We start from the raw sequence: 15,464 nt of genomic DNA, 5'->3' as shown, positions 1-15,464 counted from the left end.
ACTGCAGTCACACTCTCATTAGTGGGATGACTGCAAAAAGAAAAAGTTATTTCTTCCAGAACAGGTTTCCAGATTCTGGGGTTTATATTTATCAGCCATGAATTTTAAACATTTAATCCTCAAGCGCTGTTTCCCTAAAGATGCAGAGAGAGGTTTAGGTGCAGGAGATTACAACCCTCCAGGAATGCAACTTGCAGACACAAAACCCGAAAGTAAACACACTGTCATGCCCCACGCACACAGCCAAACAATGACATTGCCAATAAGTTACTTATTCTCCTGAGAAAACCCACAGCCTGATCCTGACAGTTCCTTTGGCAAAAATCCCTGTTTCTCAATGCCTGCCCCAAGGAAGGGCTTCAGGATGTTGCACAGTAGCCGACTCTGTCTGGAGAACAGCGGTGGCTAGGACCCAGCAAGAGCCCGGAGAGGAGTGGAGAGGAAGACAAGCAACATAATTTAAAGCAGACACTGTCCCAAATAAGGTTATTTCCCCGAAAATGCCTTCATTCTGAAGTTATGAGTGAGCCTCTAGGTGTCTAGAATGGGTGAACATGAAGCTGAAGAATAATTGCATCGATACCAGGACTGAATCGATTTTGAAGAGCTGGATATGCTTTTTAAAGAGATGATAAGCGGTGTTTGGGGATGCAAGAAACCCTTGAAACAAGGTAAATGTGAGATAGTCACTCTTTTTACCCCTGAAGGCTCTAACTTAACAGGAAAAAGTCTTGTGTGGAAAAGGATCAGACCCTGGGGAGTTTGATTTGTGTTCTGTGTGTTGTCTTGTATTTAACTTTCCTTGGCACAGGACAGCATCTCCGTTAATTGTCTAAGCAGTAACAAAAATTACATTTGGGGGAAATCTGGAAAGTTCTGCCTTTATTAGCTGCAAACAACATCTATGAAGTAGTTTCAAGATTAATATTGTGATAGAGATGGAGGCAAACATTGTTCTGATGTGGAAACTGGGAATAAATTGTTATTATTCCATGGTTTGAAATGTGTCTTGGGGCAAATTACTGGTCTTCTCTGCCTTCTCTGCCTTTCCTATTTGTTAAGTGTACATGGTTAGGGTACGCTTTTTCTAGAATTATTTTACCAAATTACTAATTCTCCTTGGGGGTGGTGTTGACTGAAACCACCTGTATTTTTGAGCTGGGGTTGGCACTGGGTGGTTTTGAAGTACTGTGATGGAAAGCTGTGACTTTAAATAGGGTTCAGGGCTCAATCCTGCTCTCAGTTATGCTAGGATTTATATCACAGCTGCCAGTGGGAGCAAACTGGCACTGATCGTGAGGCTGCTTCAACTCTGGGAAAGCCTCAAAGCAATAAAATCTCCTTTAAGTTGAGTTGTTGCCACTGCTGCTCCCAAACTGTTTTTGTAAGCTGTGGATTGAGAGATCAGGAAGGGTTTCGCGTCAGTAGACATCCTCTCTCACACCAAGGGAATGGGGCTTGTGTAAGCCCTGAACTTGGCACTGGGAGAGGGTGGGGGGCATGCTGAGACCTGCCCAGAGGGTAGAATGGAGGGGAATGAACTGATGTGTCACACTAGAGGTTGCTGAGAGGGATCTAAAGGTTGTTCAGAGAAAAGCTAGGCAGGAAAAGCTCCTCAGCTGGACAGCTGAACTGAAAACTACCCTAGGAAGGGAATCTCCATGAACAAGGAGGTTGAGCTGTACCATGACAAGTCAAGACGAAGTAGCTTCAGGTTGTGGCAGGGGAGTTTTAGTTTGGATATTAGGAAAAATTTCTTCACCACAATGGTTGTTAAGCACTGACACAGGCTGCCCAGGGCAGTGGTGGAATCCCCATCCCTGCAGGGATTTAGCAGACATGTGGATGTGGCACTTGGGGACATGGGATAGTGGTGGCCTTGGCAGTGCTGGGAGAATGGTTGGAGTTGATGGTCTTAGAGGGCTTTTCCAAACTAAATGGTTCTGTGAGGACAGTCTATGTGGTCTTATGCTGGAAGAGAGCACCACATCCTTGATGAGCTTCAGGATATGACACCTTGAGGGACACCTTGGAAAGCCTTAGAAACACCTCAAGGGACAGCATCCTTGCTTATTACAGATTTGCCTTACACAGCAAACCATTACATAATTTTTTTGTGTTCAAACAAATCAAGTTCCCAGCTGCTTTATAAACCTAAAATTTAGGAAGTTTCAAAGTATGTTAAGACCCTGGATTGTGTCAGGTTTATTATTTAAGAGGCAGAGACACTTTTTTTGCACTGACAGTGTGACGAGGGCAGACATTGCAGAGCACATTGGCCACATGCTGTCCCTCAGGGTGGTGCCCTGTTGAGGGTCATACTCTCAGCTTAATTCATTGTGTCTGAACAGAAAGGATTTCCCTCTAAGGGCTTGGAGAAAAGCCTTGTAATCATTGGTATGTTTGTCTTTTATTGCCACCTCAGTAAACTAATACTCAAATGATAAAAATAAATTTCTTCTCCTTAGAGGAGGTTCCACCTGCTCTAAGCATGGGGAATGAAGAACAGAGGGGGACAACAGAAACATTATAGATGGTGACACCAGCAATTCCTCCTTCTATAGGATGATTTCAGCATATTTTGCAAACATTGATTCAAAGGTAGAGAATTAACATCCTCGGTCTGGTTTTAATGGGGAGGAACACACTTCTGATCTCATTACTGAGACCTGTTCTTTCCCCTTGGGGTCACAGATCATCATCCATCACTAGGGGTTTTTTGTGAAATGGAAGGAATACGCAAACTGTACACAGAATAGCTGTGGTCTAATCCTCCCCAGTTTCTCTATTCCTAATACACAGCTCTATTCTCTGGTTGGGAAGGGGAGAAACAGGCAGATTCCCATCAGGAGCTTGGCATTGCTGTTCAGTGATTGTCAGTGCTGTCAAGGGCCATCAGCTGCATCCATCAAAGTGACTAAGCAGAGGGACCTCCATCAGCTGGGAATGATCCCATCTCTTCATTTCCAGCTTTTCCATGCTCTGTGGCTGGAAGCCACTGAGCAACAGTACATTGATGCCAGTGACTTGTGCATGGGATTGGGGTTGCATTTGGAGCTGTTTGAAGCAGGAATGCTTGCCCTTGGCTTTGGTTCCCTTTTTCCCCCATTGTCTAATGACAGGCCTCCCAGTGCTGTTTGCTCCTTTTGCAATTCTCTGCTCTTTTATGGAGTGCTTTCCAAACAGTTAAACTCTTATGAATTCTCTGTTTCACCCAAATCCATTCTGTTTTATATGTCTCTTTGTAAGGCAACTGTCCTTGTCCATGGCAGGGGGATTGCACCAGATGACTTTTAAAAGTCTTTTCCAACCCAAGCCTGAGAAAGTTCAAGAAGCATTTGGACACTCTTGGGGTCAGGATGTGACTCTTGGGGATGGTGCTGTGCAGGACCAGGAATTAGACTCAATGATCTTTGTGGGTTCCTTCCAACTTTACATATTCTGTGATTCTGTGGAACATATGGTTCTATGATGTTGTGTCAAATGTATTTAAAAAACTGTCTGTACCTGGAAAATGAAAAATCTCTGTCCATTCCTTAAGATGTTTGCATTAACTTAACGAGGATATACACATAAAATGTCTTTGACACTCTGGGATAAGAGGAGTAGAAAATGTTGTGGATGGAAATGAAAACTGTTCCCACTTCTGGTTGTTTCTGAGCGGCACCCATTTGCTTTGCTCAGGACATGGCACCCCAAAACTTCAGCCCAGTTGAAAGCATCTGAGCTGTGTCTATGGGGAGTGTGGCGATAACTTGGTCTTCAGTAGTTTTCTTTCTCCATGATGCCAGACACCCTGCCCAGCTTGAACATCTGGACTCTGTTGAGTGTCCTGGATATCATTTAGGCAGCAGCTGAAATCACACTGGGGAAACCCCATGAAGTGCTTTGGACTTTCCTTTCAAGTCCTCATATAAATCTCTTCCCACCAGGCTGAAATGGATGCAAAGCTACACAGGTGGGTCATTAGTGCTCTATGCTCAGAGGTGGCTTAATTTATTGCTTTGCTTCTGTCCTTCTTCATGTTAGACGATGACCTTCTGCCAGCTTTTCATGTGTTGACCACTGTGTCCCATATAAAATCTAACCATAATTATTTTTACCTGCAGAGCCATGAAACTGTACATCATTTTCTTCCTGGCGGTGGTGAACTATCAACCCTCAGAGGGGACATCCTGTGAAATGGTAAGGCTGTGTCTGTACTTAGGCCCCTTGAGATCCCGAATGAGGTTGAGACCCCCTTGTTACAAGCATTGCACAAGCAGCTACAGTCTCTGAGAAGGGAAACCCCCAGCAGCAGGCTCCCTGTGATGGCAGAGGTGGGATTTGCAGGATGAGGGGATGCTTAACAGTCTGTCATCAGGCTGTGTCCTTGTTATAATGACAACACACAAAGGGCAGGAGGGGGTGCAAAGAAGGGTAATTATCAACTTTTTTTCTAAGGAGGACCTGGTTAAAAGAAATTTGATTTATTTCCCTAAGATTGTACAGGGTTTCTGTGGCTAAGACAGAAAAAGAACTTAGACTTAAAATCAACTCTTTTATATCAGTTGTTCTTTGTGCTTTAATTAAGGCATCTTCTGTGAAATACTTCTATATCAGCTCGTTTGTAATAACAAGTAAACTGAACTCCTCTGCCCTGATGCAGCATTTCTGCCAGGGAAGTTGTACCTGACTTCTGCTGAAGGGAAGAGAAATGATGAAAACTCTTGCTCCAGTACAAAATCTGCTCCTTGAATTTTTGCAAGCACCTGGTACAATATTATAAATGATATTCACAGCTGAACTTTCTCCCTTCCCTCTCCAAGTGCTTCTGACTGCACCAGGATGTTTAAAAATACTTTTTTCCCCCTTGAACATTGAAGTTGTTCAACACAAATCCTCAAGAATTTCCAAAATAGGGAAAAAATTATTTGCTAGATGTACACATCTCCCTTGTGGGACTCATTCCATTCCTGCCCACCCTGCCATATTGCTACACTTCCTGAATTCCAGAGAAATTAGGACCTAGTATATATATAAAAAGATCTTGGGAAGGTGACTGGGTAGCTCAGTTCCTTGGCTGGAGAGGGAACACTGATGAAGCCACTGTAAACAGAACGGCCTGGGTCCCGTGTCATAGTCACATGGAGGCTGGGTGAGGCACGCAATAATCCAAGCAGTTTCATCCCATTTCTTGATGGGTCACAGACCAGGCTGATTGCTGAGAAGTAAACACACACTTGCTTGCTTCCAGTTTGCTCCACTGTAAACTGCTTTCATCACGCCAACACAACTACGCTGGGATAAAATCAGCCCTGACAAAAACACGCTGCAGTCAGGGGCCAGGATGCTCACCTGGTGTAAATCAACAGCTCAGCATTGCTAATGTCCATGCTGATTGCCTTCCTTCACTGGGCATTTGGTGTGGATCCAAACACAGCTTAAAGAAAGAAGGAGCTACTGGATTAGCTGATTAGCTGTCCATTGATAGTCCTACATTACATCACAGCCTCACTGTTTTATACTGTACTTTCCCTGTGGTCACACCTTTAGAATAACAGAGGCTCAGAAGTGGAAACTTTAATCCCAAATCCCATGGAAGAGCACAGGAAACCTGTGCTGCTTTCTGAGTCACCACAGGTGCTTCTGTTGCTGAATTAAACCCTCATAGAAAAGGTTTTAGGAAGTAAGCAGTCCCTACCAGACCCCTGACATGGGGGTGAACTGCACTGATTAATCCTGTTACGACACATCTATCAGTTTGTGAGACAACAAGGAGCAGATCAAATGTCAGGCCATTCTTCCTAACTCACATCGTTAGGATAGGCAAAACTTCAACTATAGCATATTTTACCTCCCAAAGAAAGATGATTTTGCTAATTCGTGTTAATTGGCAAAGGAGGAGATTTCAAATAATTTATAGAACGGAAGGGATCTTAGGAAATTCTTTTTTACCTTTGCCTTGAGGTGATGCAATGACAGATGCATAACCAGATGTCATAGGTCAGCTGATGTGTGGTACCCAGGCAAAATGCTGAGGTTTGATTGTGTTTGACAGCTAAGCCTCTACCTGGGCAGCTCTTCTAAGAATGGTCAGGGACACTGTGTAAGTATGGGTCAGTGCCAAGTGGCTCCAGCCCAGATTCTTGATTCAATTGTTCATGAATTGATAAAGGAGAACTCAAGGGTGGGCTTGAGTCCAACTCCTTTGTGTAGGGCTCTTACTAAGGTGGGTGACAACTTCCACCCAGTGCTGAGCAGTGAAGAACTGGAGTCAGGAACCAAATGATGCCCAGCTTTTGAACTGTCGGGTCATTTATTTTGCTAGCATCTTAATGGGACCAAATGGTCCTCACCCTCCAGTACTTCTTGACAATGGACTTGAAGCACACTGGTGGCAGCACTTGCCGAGATGATAAAGTCAGAACATGAGACTAACAAAAACCTCTTTTCCAGTCGCAGGCTACTAACCCATTGGACTAAGGGGTGAGAGGAGAGGAGATACACCAAACAGATGCTGTTTGCTCCATCCCACTGAGACATGCTTCATCTTTTTTCCTACTCCTGATGAGAAAGAAGTTCATGCATTTGAGCCTTGGGGGAGAAAAGATGGTGCAGAAGAGACAAGATAAGAAATTTAATGAGGATCAAAATAGTCAGTGAAAAGGAATGAAAGTTTTAAAAGAAAAACGAGAGGGGAAATGTTATAGGAACAAATGGCAGACAGTGGGAGGTATAGAGTTTATTACTCCCTTTTATCACTGGGAGTGTTCTGTGGATGGAGATTAAAAGCCAAATCATGCATGGTGAATGGTAGCTGACCTCTCCCCCATCAACTTCAATGCAAAGCAGATTGTTGGCATTGATAGGAGTTGCATCAAGATTTTGCTAAGACTCTAGGTGCCCAGGGGCAATGGAGAGTGCTCAGCACTTGCTGAGATCTGGCTGAAAGTGTGAGAAGAAACCTGGCATCTGCCTTAGGAGGCAAAGCAGTTTCTGCTTTTTCACTCTGGATTTTTGTATCCTCCTGGCTTCTTCCTCTTCCAAAAATGAATAAGAAGATGTTTCCTGCTCTGCTATTCATGCTTCGGAAATAAGGCCAACTCTGGGCATAATTTAACTCCAAATGAGAAAGTGTACAGTGACTTTGCAGGAAAGAAATATTGTCAGGGAGAAGCCAGGAAATTTCCTTTATTATGCCTAATTTTTTTTTTTTTTTTTTTTTTTTTTTTTTTTAGCTGAGGGAGATTTGAGAGAGTTGGAGGGAAAAGAGGAAGGGGTTTAGGTTTTAATAGTCAAATTACTTGGGATCTTTGGGAAAAATGTGTCATGGATAGCTCTGTGGAGCAGCTTGTGTACATCTACAGTTTGGATGAGCACTTGCACTTCTCTGGCCCATTCTTATGTGGTCTCCAGAACCCAGAGGATGCAAAAGAGATTCACAAAATGCTGACTAGTGCCCCACTTCTCCTAAATAGATCTGCCACTTCATTCACCTCAAAGTTCATATAAAACAGATGGGATTTAATTTTTTTGACATTCAATATTTTCTTGATGTCTGAAAAGCTTTGCGTCATGGAATCTGGATTCTGCTTCTCTAGAGAGGTTAAGATTCAACTCACTTTCATTCATTCTTTTGTTCTTTCGTCTTTCATTCTTTCTTTTGTTCTTTCTTTTTTATCTGTCTTTCATTCGTTCTTTCATTCTTTCGTTCTTTTGTTCTTTCTATGACCCAGACACACAAATACATTAATAACAAGAGTTTTCCTCCGGTAAATTAAATGCCGCCTAAGCCTTTCACGTTCCATTTCCTCCTGCTGTATGTTCTCCTTAACAACAAAATAGAACCTGATGGTTATGTAAGGATGATCGTGTTCATGTTTCCAGTGTTCCTTATGAACACCCACACCAATTTTTGCTCTGGACACAGAACTCAGTCCTAGCTGCAATTAAACAGATGCATCCAGGAGATGGATTTGACTTTGATGCTTGTTTTTTTTTTTCTCTACCCTGCTGCTGAGAATTAGCCTGAAAAGGCCTGACCCTCACTGCACATCACATCTTTTTCCCTCTCAAAAACTGAATTTACATAATTTGTGTTTTCAGTGTTGTATCACAGGCGTCTTGTGTGAGTGGTTTCATAAGGCATGCTCCCCATGCAAGTAGAAGGGAATTGTTGCCTTAGGAAAAGGATAAACATGGAAGATAAAAGCAGAATGAGTTCGGAGATTGACATCAGAAATGTCTCAGTTGTTGAATGACCCCTTTGGTTAAAGCTGCCTTACTTAACTAAGCCATAGCTAAGGAAAGGCATATTTGAGCATGTGACTATGAAGGAGAGACAGGATTTGTGCTACAGGATCCTTATAGGTTTTTATACCTCCTTACTCTGGAACCCATCTTGCCAACAGAATGAAGCTCTTCCAAGTACTGCTTACTACTGCAAATAGAGTCTGCAATATCTAATACAGTGATGAAAGTGAGAAAATTAAACATCAGCATAAAAGTGAGGAAATGGTGCTTGATTGCAGAGAAACTTGGGACTGTTCAAATGAGTCCAGGAGGAAGGTACAAACCTGAGAACTTTTAGTAGTTGTCACATGCAGATAAAACTCTACTATTCGAAGTCAGAAATCTCTTTAAAATGAAATGAGTGCTGTTAGCTGCAAAGAAGCTAATTGGGATTGTTGCTCTTGCTGTCTGAATGCTCAGAAAAAGTGATTAGTGCTTCAGAAGAAGCATCTGCCTGGATGCTGAATGTTACTTTTCTTACATTTAATGCAAAGATGTTTTACATTTGTCATGTGACAACTCCTTTTCTCTCTTTTTCTGGCAGGCAAACTCTCAGGCATTTTGCCACAACAAAAACCTCCACCAAATCCCTCATGAGCTCCATCCAAATGTAAACAAAATAGATCTGTCTGGAAATTTGATTCAAAGCATTCCTGAAATGTCATTATCATTTTACGCTTCCCTTCAGTGTCTGGACTTAAGCTCTAACCAGATAAGTTTCATCACGCCTGGAGTCTTTGCACACATGACGAGTTTACTGGAAATAAATTTAGCCAACAATCACTTATATGAGCTTGCTCAAAATGGCACAGAGGGGATTGGACTCCTACCCAAGGTGGAAATACTGGACTTGTCCCACAACAGTCTGTACAATGGGATGGCTGAGTATTTCATTAAAGAAGCTCCAGCACTGCAGTATCTTTCCTTGGCAGACAACAGTATTATAATGATATCACAAAAGATGTTTCAGGGATCTCCCAACCTTGTGGAGGTAGATCTTCAGAGCAACATCATCATGGAAATAGAAGAAGGTGCTTTTGAGACTCTAGTGAGCCTGTCCAAACTCAATCTCTCAAAGAATTCAATTACTTGCATCTCTGATTTTAACCTCAGGCAGCTGGAGATACTTGACCTTAGCAGGAACAGCATTGAGACCTTCCATACCACAAAATCAGATGATGAATATAGCTTAAGGTGTTTGGATCTGAGTGAAAACAAACTGTTTCACTTCCCAGTGTTCCCTCAGGTAAATAAGCTGGTAACTCTGAATTTATCAAAGAATTTAATCCAACTCACTGCTGAATCCCCTCATAATAAAATGGACTATGTGGAAAATGAATGGCTAAATGCTTCTTTCCATCTTCGTGATCAGAAGCAAAGTAGAAACAAAAGTTTTCTGTATTTATCCCAGCTTGTATATTTAGACTTAAGTTATAATGAAATCAAATCCATTCCAGATGAGTTCTTTGAATCAATGTTGTCCCTTCATACCCTTAATCTCAGTAAAAACTGTCTTCAGGCATTTGCAGTAAGTTATCACAGTGCATTGATCTCTTTAACTGTCCTTGACTTGAGCTACAATGCTTTGCAGAACCTTCTCCTTGATGCTGGTGCATTGTCAAATTTGAAGGATCTCTATATTCAAAACAACTATCTTCAAACCCTGCAGTTTGACATCTTCTCAAATCTTCCTAGCCTCAGACTGCTTAATCTACAGAGCAATAATATCAGCCTTTGCAGCATGTACTCAGGATTAGCTAAGCAAAGACTTGCTGGAGAGGAAAGTGGTTGTATATCATTTGTTGATTCTCCTACTCTTCAGTACTTGTATCTAGCTGACAACATGCTGAACATCCTACCAGCATACAGCTTCTACAAGACTTCTCTGGTTGTCTTGGACCTCTCCATGAACCCTGGACTGAAAATAGAACTTAAAGCATTATCAGGTCTGGAAAAGTCTCTGGAATGTTTGTATTTACATGGTAATAGCCTGATAGATTTAAATATTGACTTGCCTTGTTTTAGTCGTCTTAAACATTTAAACCTCTCTGAAAATCAGCTGAACTGGCTGCCTAAGTGGGGTAGTGACTCTCCACTAGAAGTTCTGGACCTACGGAACAATAGGTTCAGTACATTACAGAACAGCAATATTTTAGCATTAGAAAATTCACTTAAAAACTTGTATCTCACCGGGAACCCACTCAACTGTTGTGGAAACATCTGGCTTTCATCAATGATCCAGAACAAAAATGTTCAGATCCCCAATGTGGAGCATTTAACGTGCCACCACACTCAGAATTTTGGATACCAGGATGAAATGCACATCAGGAACATCAGACCAGAAGACTGTGAAAAAGAGGATCTGAAGAAAATCAATTTCCTTATTATATTAACATTTGTGTTGGTTTTATCTGTGATCATCGTTGGCGTGGGGTCATTTTTTTGTTTCCGCAGGCAAAACTTCAGCCATCAGTTTAAAGCATAGGAACACAAAATGCCTTGGAAACTGAAGAAATCAGGTGCTACACTGACAGTGTGTAGAAATGAAGGGTAAAATTCTCATCTTTGATTTTCATCTATGGATTTTAAATGCTATTGAAGTGCCCCTGACTTGCACCATTGGTCTGGGTTGTGGGGACTGGAAAATGAATTTGCCATGTTTTGCAGATCCACGGTTTAACTCAAAGAGGAGAAATTTGACCCTTGTGTGCAATATATATTTAACTGAGTTTAATGTGAAGAAAGTAATCTCTGGGGTGAAGGCTTTTTTAAAAAAAATCCTGGAGCATGAACTTCAACCAGCTAATATTGAACCGAAATGTTTATATTTCTAAGAAAATGTGTTGGGAAATCACTGCATATGGTTGCATTTCAATGCAGAAGAATAATATATCTATTTTTAAGGGTCATGGGAGGTTAGACTGCAAAAAGGTGTTTTGAAGATACCAGCGTGAAATAATGCATAGGGAACACAGTCCTGGGGCATTATTTGGATCTGTCTTTCTACTGTCTTTCCCCAAAATTATATTATTGTCTAGAGGATGTGCTGCAGGAATAGTTCTGTAGATCCTCATTCTGTGCTGGGCCTAACATGGCTAGCCTGTTGCGTTGCTAGAAGTTGTCACTGACAAATGTTATGTCCTGTACTCTCACAGAAAATTCACCCTTTTGAAAGGAACATGATGGTGGGAGCCTGACCTGCTAACAGGGTTCAGTGACTTTGAAAAGGAACTATATCAGGTCTTCTGTTAATGCCAGGAACTGTCCATTCAGGCACATAAGAGAAATAGAGGTCAAACTGAAACCTGTCCAGGTAAATAACTCAGAGTCAAATTGCTGCTCAGTTTCCATTTCTTCCAGCTAGTGAATGTCAAAATTACCACACTACAAAAAAGGTGTATAATTATATTTTTTAAGCAGTTATATATGAAACTGGCTGGTGGTTTTCATTGTGGAATTTTGTACAATAAAAACACCTTTGAATTTTGTAAAAAGCACAAGGCTGTGGATATATTAAAGCACCAGCTTGGAATGCTCCACGGATTAAAAGAAATGTCTTCCTGTTTTTCTATGGTGTTCAGACTTCACCTTAGACCTTTACCTTGTGGTCCTGAAGCAGGGACAGCTGCTCCATGTTTTAGAGTACAACCAATGGAGAATAAGGAGATGTACTGGAGATGTAGGGAAGACTTTGAAACAGGTTGCCCAGAAATGTTGTGGCTGCCCCATCCCTGGAAGTGTTCAAGGCCAGATTGGATGGGGCTTGGAGCAATCTGGTCTAGCAGAAGGTGTCCCTGCCCAGGGCAGGGGATTGGAACAAGATGATCTTTAAGGTCCCTTCCAAACCAAACCATTTTGTGATTTCTGTGATGCTATGAATTTGAGCAAACCATCAGCAGCAATAGGGCCTGATCTAACATCTATGAAAGTCAATGCTACCCTTTGGCTCAAGCCCTTAATCTTGTAGGAGAAGGCTTGCACAAACAGCAATCCAAGGGATAAATTGGAAGCTCAATGCTGAAGATGGTGAACTTCTCCTTTGGTGTGAAAGAAAGCCAAGCTGTGTGCCCAGATACTGATTTGCCACACACTGAGTTCATGGCTTTTATGTCTAGCATGGTGAGACTATTTCTCCTTCTGTGAGAGGCAGTATTAGCTTGGCTGCCATGACTAGAATTAGTTAATAACCTGATGACAGAGCCAAACCTATTTAATTAATGGTTTTAATACTGCTTTTGCTTTGCTCTACCAAAAGGAAGTGCTTGTTAGTACTGAACATCTGAGACTAATTAGACTTCCATTGACTTCCCTGGGAGCAGAAACAGTTTTTTTGAGGACTAAGTCTCAGAAGTAAAGTGCAGCATGGCTCATTTTGATTTTTCTGTTAGCAGCATAAGCAACCAAATAGTGATATGAGCCTGCTTCAGCCAGTTCTTTTACTCTGGATGAGATGAGAAGCATGAGGGGAAGAAAATATGAATAAATTTACAAAGAGAGGGAAAACAGGGGAAAATGGGAGCTCTACATTACATTGTTCAAAATTATTCAAAATAGGGGTATGTAGATCTCAGCCCTACCTCTTGCCTCTCCTGTGTGTTACTGTGCCTGCAACAAGCCCAAATGCTAAAGTACCTGATCCTACATCAAAGGTAGCCATTGCTCAGACATTACACATCTTTTCACCAGTCAGGCCCATTGTCCTCGTAGGTTGGTGTCATGGTTTAACAAAGCAGAATAATAACCCTATCCCAGTGGAACCAGGACAGTAGGCATGATACAGGCTCTTTTGACTGTTAGAGCATTTGGGATTTATGCAGTCAGTGCAAACTCTGTTTTGTTTAAGTTGCCACATGCAACAATTGTCTTCCTTTCTGTGATACCTGAAGAAGCCACCTAAAAACAGAGACTAGACAGGAGTAAGGAAATAAACGTAGGTATTTATTTGAAAGACCTTCAAAGGTACCCTCTGGGGAGCCAGAGGCTACTGCCAAGATGGACCCCAAGATGGACGACAGGTCATGAGTTCTTCACACTTTTATAGGTTTGGTTCATTTGTGTATCAGGGTTAATTCTCCAATTAAAGTTTCAGTTAATGATGCAGTTTCCCCAAGCTCACCCCCCTCTTAAGATATTGTTTTACACATTTTGGGCCTAGGATGGTCTGAGTGTCCTTGAAGAGCAGGCATGGAGAGGCTTTGTTAGGTCCACCCAGCACGAGAGAGCAGTAGTTAACAGGCTACAAGAAGCTTCAGAGTTACACACTAGGCAGTATAGGATTTGAAAAATATGAAAGTTAAAACCTAAGGCATCATCTGCAGCTGTTTGCATGAGACAGGACAATAGAAACACATAATCCTAAACTGGTTTGGGTTGGAAAGCACCTTAAAGACCATCTCATTTCAACTCCCATGCCACAAGGAGTGATGCCACTTACTAAACCAGGTTACTCAGGGACCCATCCAACCTGCCCTTGAACACCTCCAGGCACGGGGCAGCCACAGCTTCTCTGGGCAACCTCACAACCAAGAATTTATTCCTAACACTTAATCTAGACCTCCCCTCCTTCAGTTTAAAACCATTCCTCCTTGTCCTGTTACTATCTGCCCATATAAAAAGTCCATCTCTCTCCTTTTATAAACCCCTTTAGGTACAGGAAGGCAGCAATGAGGTCTCCCTGCAGTCTTCTCTTCTCCATGCTGAACAACAATAGATCTCCCTTGAGCATTCCCTACCACAGTTTGCTGTGTTTTCCTCCTGAAACAATCCTCTGTAGTGGGATCAAGTAGATGTAACTACTGGAAGCACTGGAAACACTCCCAGAGAGGGTCCCTACAAGCTCAGCAAGTCATGACTCACGTTGGTCATCCATGGAAAATCAAGTGTCAGTTTCCAGAAATTTGATTTTTTTCTTCAAAGCCAAGACAAAATAACACCCTAGCAGGGTACCAGTCTCTGGCCACAGATCTCTGCTGGGACCCTGCTTAGCCCTAAACTAGCCATGATGGGTTAGTATACAGGACAGTAAGTGCCTCCTAATATTTTGGAAACTCAGAGAATTTCCTCTCCCTATCTATTCCCCATGTCATTCAGTACTCTCTTATTTGCCTGTGGAGAAACAAACTGAAAAAGTGTCGGTTATCAGGGAAATGGGATGAAACCAAAATGAGTGGAAGAAGAAACTGAAAATGCATGGAAGAACTTTCTGTAGAAGTCCTGTCAGGCTATGCTACATTCTTTCACAAGCAAAGACATCTGGAGGCTGATGCAACATGGATTAAGCAAAATTTTGGTAAATATAAGGGAACAACCCTGCAACACTGAGTCTCTTTTCTCCCAAGGTATTGATCATGGCTGTTCTGCTGTGTTGCAGAGCCAAGTTAGTTCCACAGATTCCCTCCTCTGATGCAGCTGTCGCATCAGGCACACATTTGGGAGACACATGGGAGACCTGACTGCAGCCTTTCCAAACTTAAAGGGGACTTGTAAGAAAGAGGAAGAGTGGCTTTTTACAACGGGAGATAGTGACGGAGAAGGGGGAACAGCTTTAAAATAAAATAATGGAGATTTAGATGAGGAAGAAATTCTTTACTGTGAATGTGGTAAAACACTGGCACAGGTTGCAAAGAAGCTGTAGATGCCTCATCCATGGAACTGTTCAAGGCCAGGTTGGATGGAGCTTGGACCAACCTGGTCTAGTGGAAGGTGCCTCTGCCCATGGCAGGAGACTAGAACTAGGTGTTCTTTAAGGTCCCGTCCAACCCAAAACATTCTGTGACTTCATGATTTTCCAGTTCATAAGAAGTATGCTCTATGAAGAAACATTCTGGAAAGTGACTGTAGAAGAGATTCCCCTTTACTGTTCCTGACTTTCCCAGAAAAGGGGGTGGAGATGGGAGTCTCTGGTCTTGAAGACCAGTGAAGGAGAGAATTCCATTTTCAGGTAGAAAACCCACCAAAGAGGAGAAGGTTTGGAATGGGCAACTAGGCTGGAGGTATGGCACGAGGAGAACAGAAGGGGAATAAGAATAGCTAAACCAGGAATCTGGAATCCAAATTACAGAATCACTGAATGGTTAGGGTTGCAAGGCACCTCTGGAGATCATATAGTCCAAACCCCCTCTGGTTCACCCAGAGCATATTGCACAGGATCATGTCCATGAGGGTTTTAAAGATTTCCAGAGGAGGAGACT

The 15,464-nt window shown here is 42.3% G+C and overlaps 1 protein-coding gene across 1 annotated transcript; it reads left to right on the top strand.

Annotated features, from left to right (window-relative positions):
* The first annotated feature begins 553 nt into the window (after window positions 1-553).
* LOC309570724 (transforming growth factor beta activator LRRC32-like) lies at window positions 554-11,623 on the top strand. The gene is made up of 3 exons (XM_082277734.1): window positions 554-671; window positions 4,110-4,185; window positions 8,819-11,623. Exons 1-3 carry the CDS (start codon window positions 649-651, stop codon window positions 10,757-10,759), a joined length of 2,040 nt encoding a protein of 679 aa, XP_082133860.1. The 5' UTR covers window positions 554-648; the 3' UTR covers window positions 10,760-11,623.
* Window positions 11,624-15,464: the final 3,841 nt, after the last annotated feature.

The sequence above is a fragment of the Coloeus monedula genome (genome assembly GCF_965178545.1).
Source record: "Coloeus monedula genome assembly, chromosome: 3".
NCBI lineage: Eukaryota > Metazoa > Chordata > Aves > Passeriformes > Corvidae > Coloeus > Coloeus monedula.
Note: the sequence above shows the minus strand (reverse complement) of the source record. Positions and strands in the feature narration are given on the sequence as shown.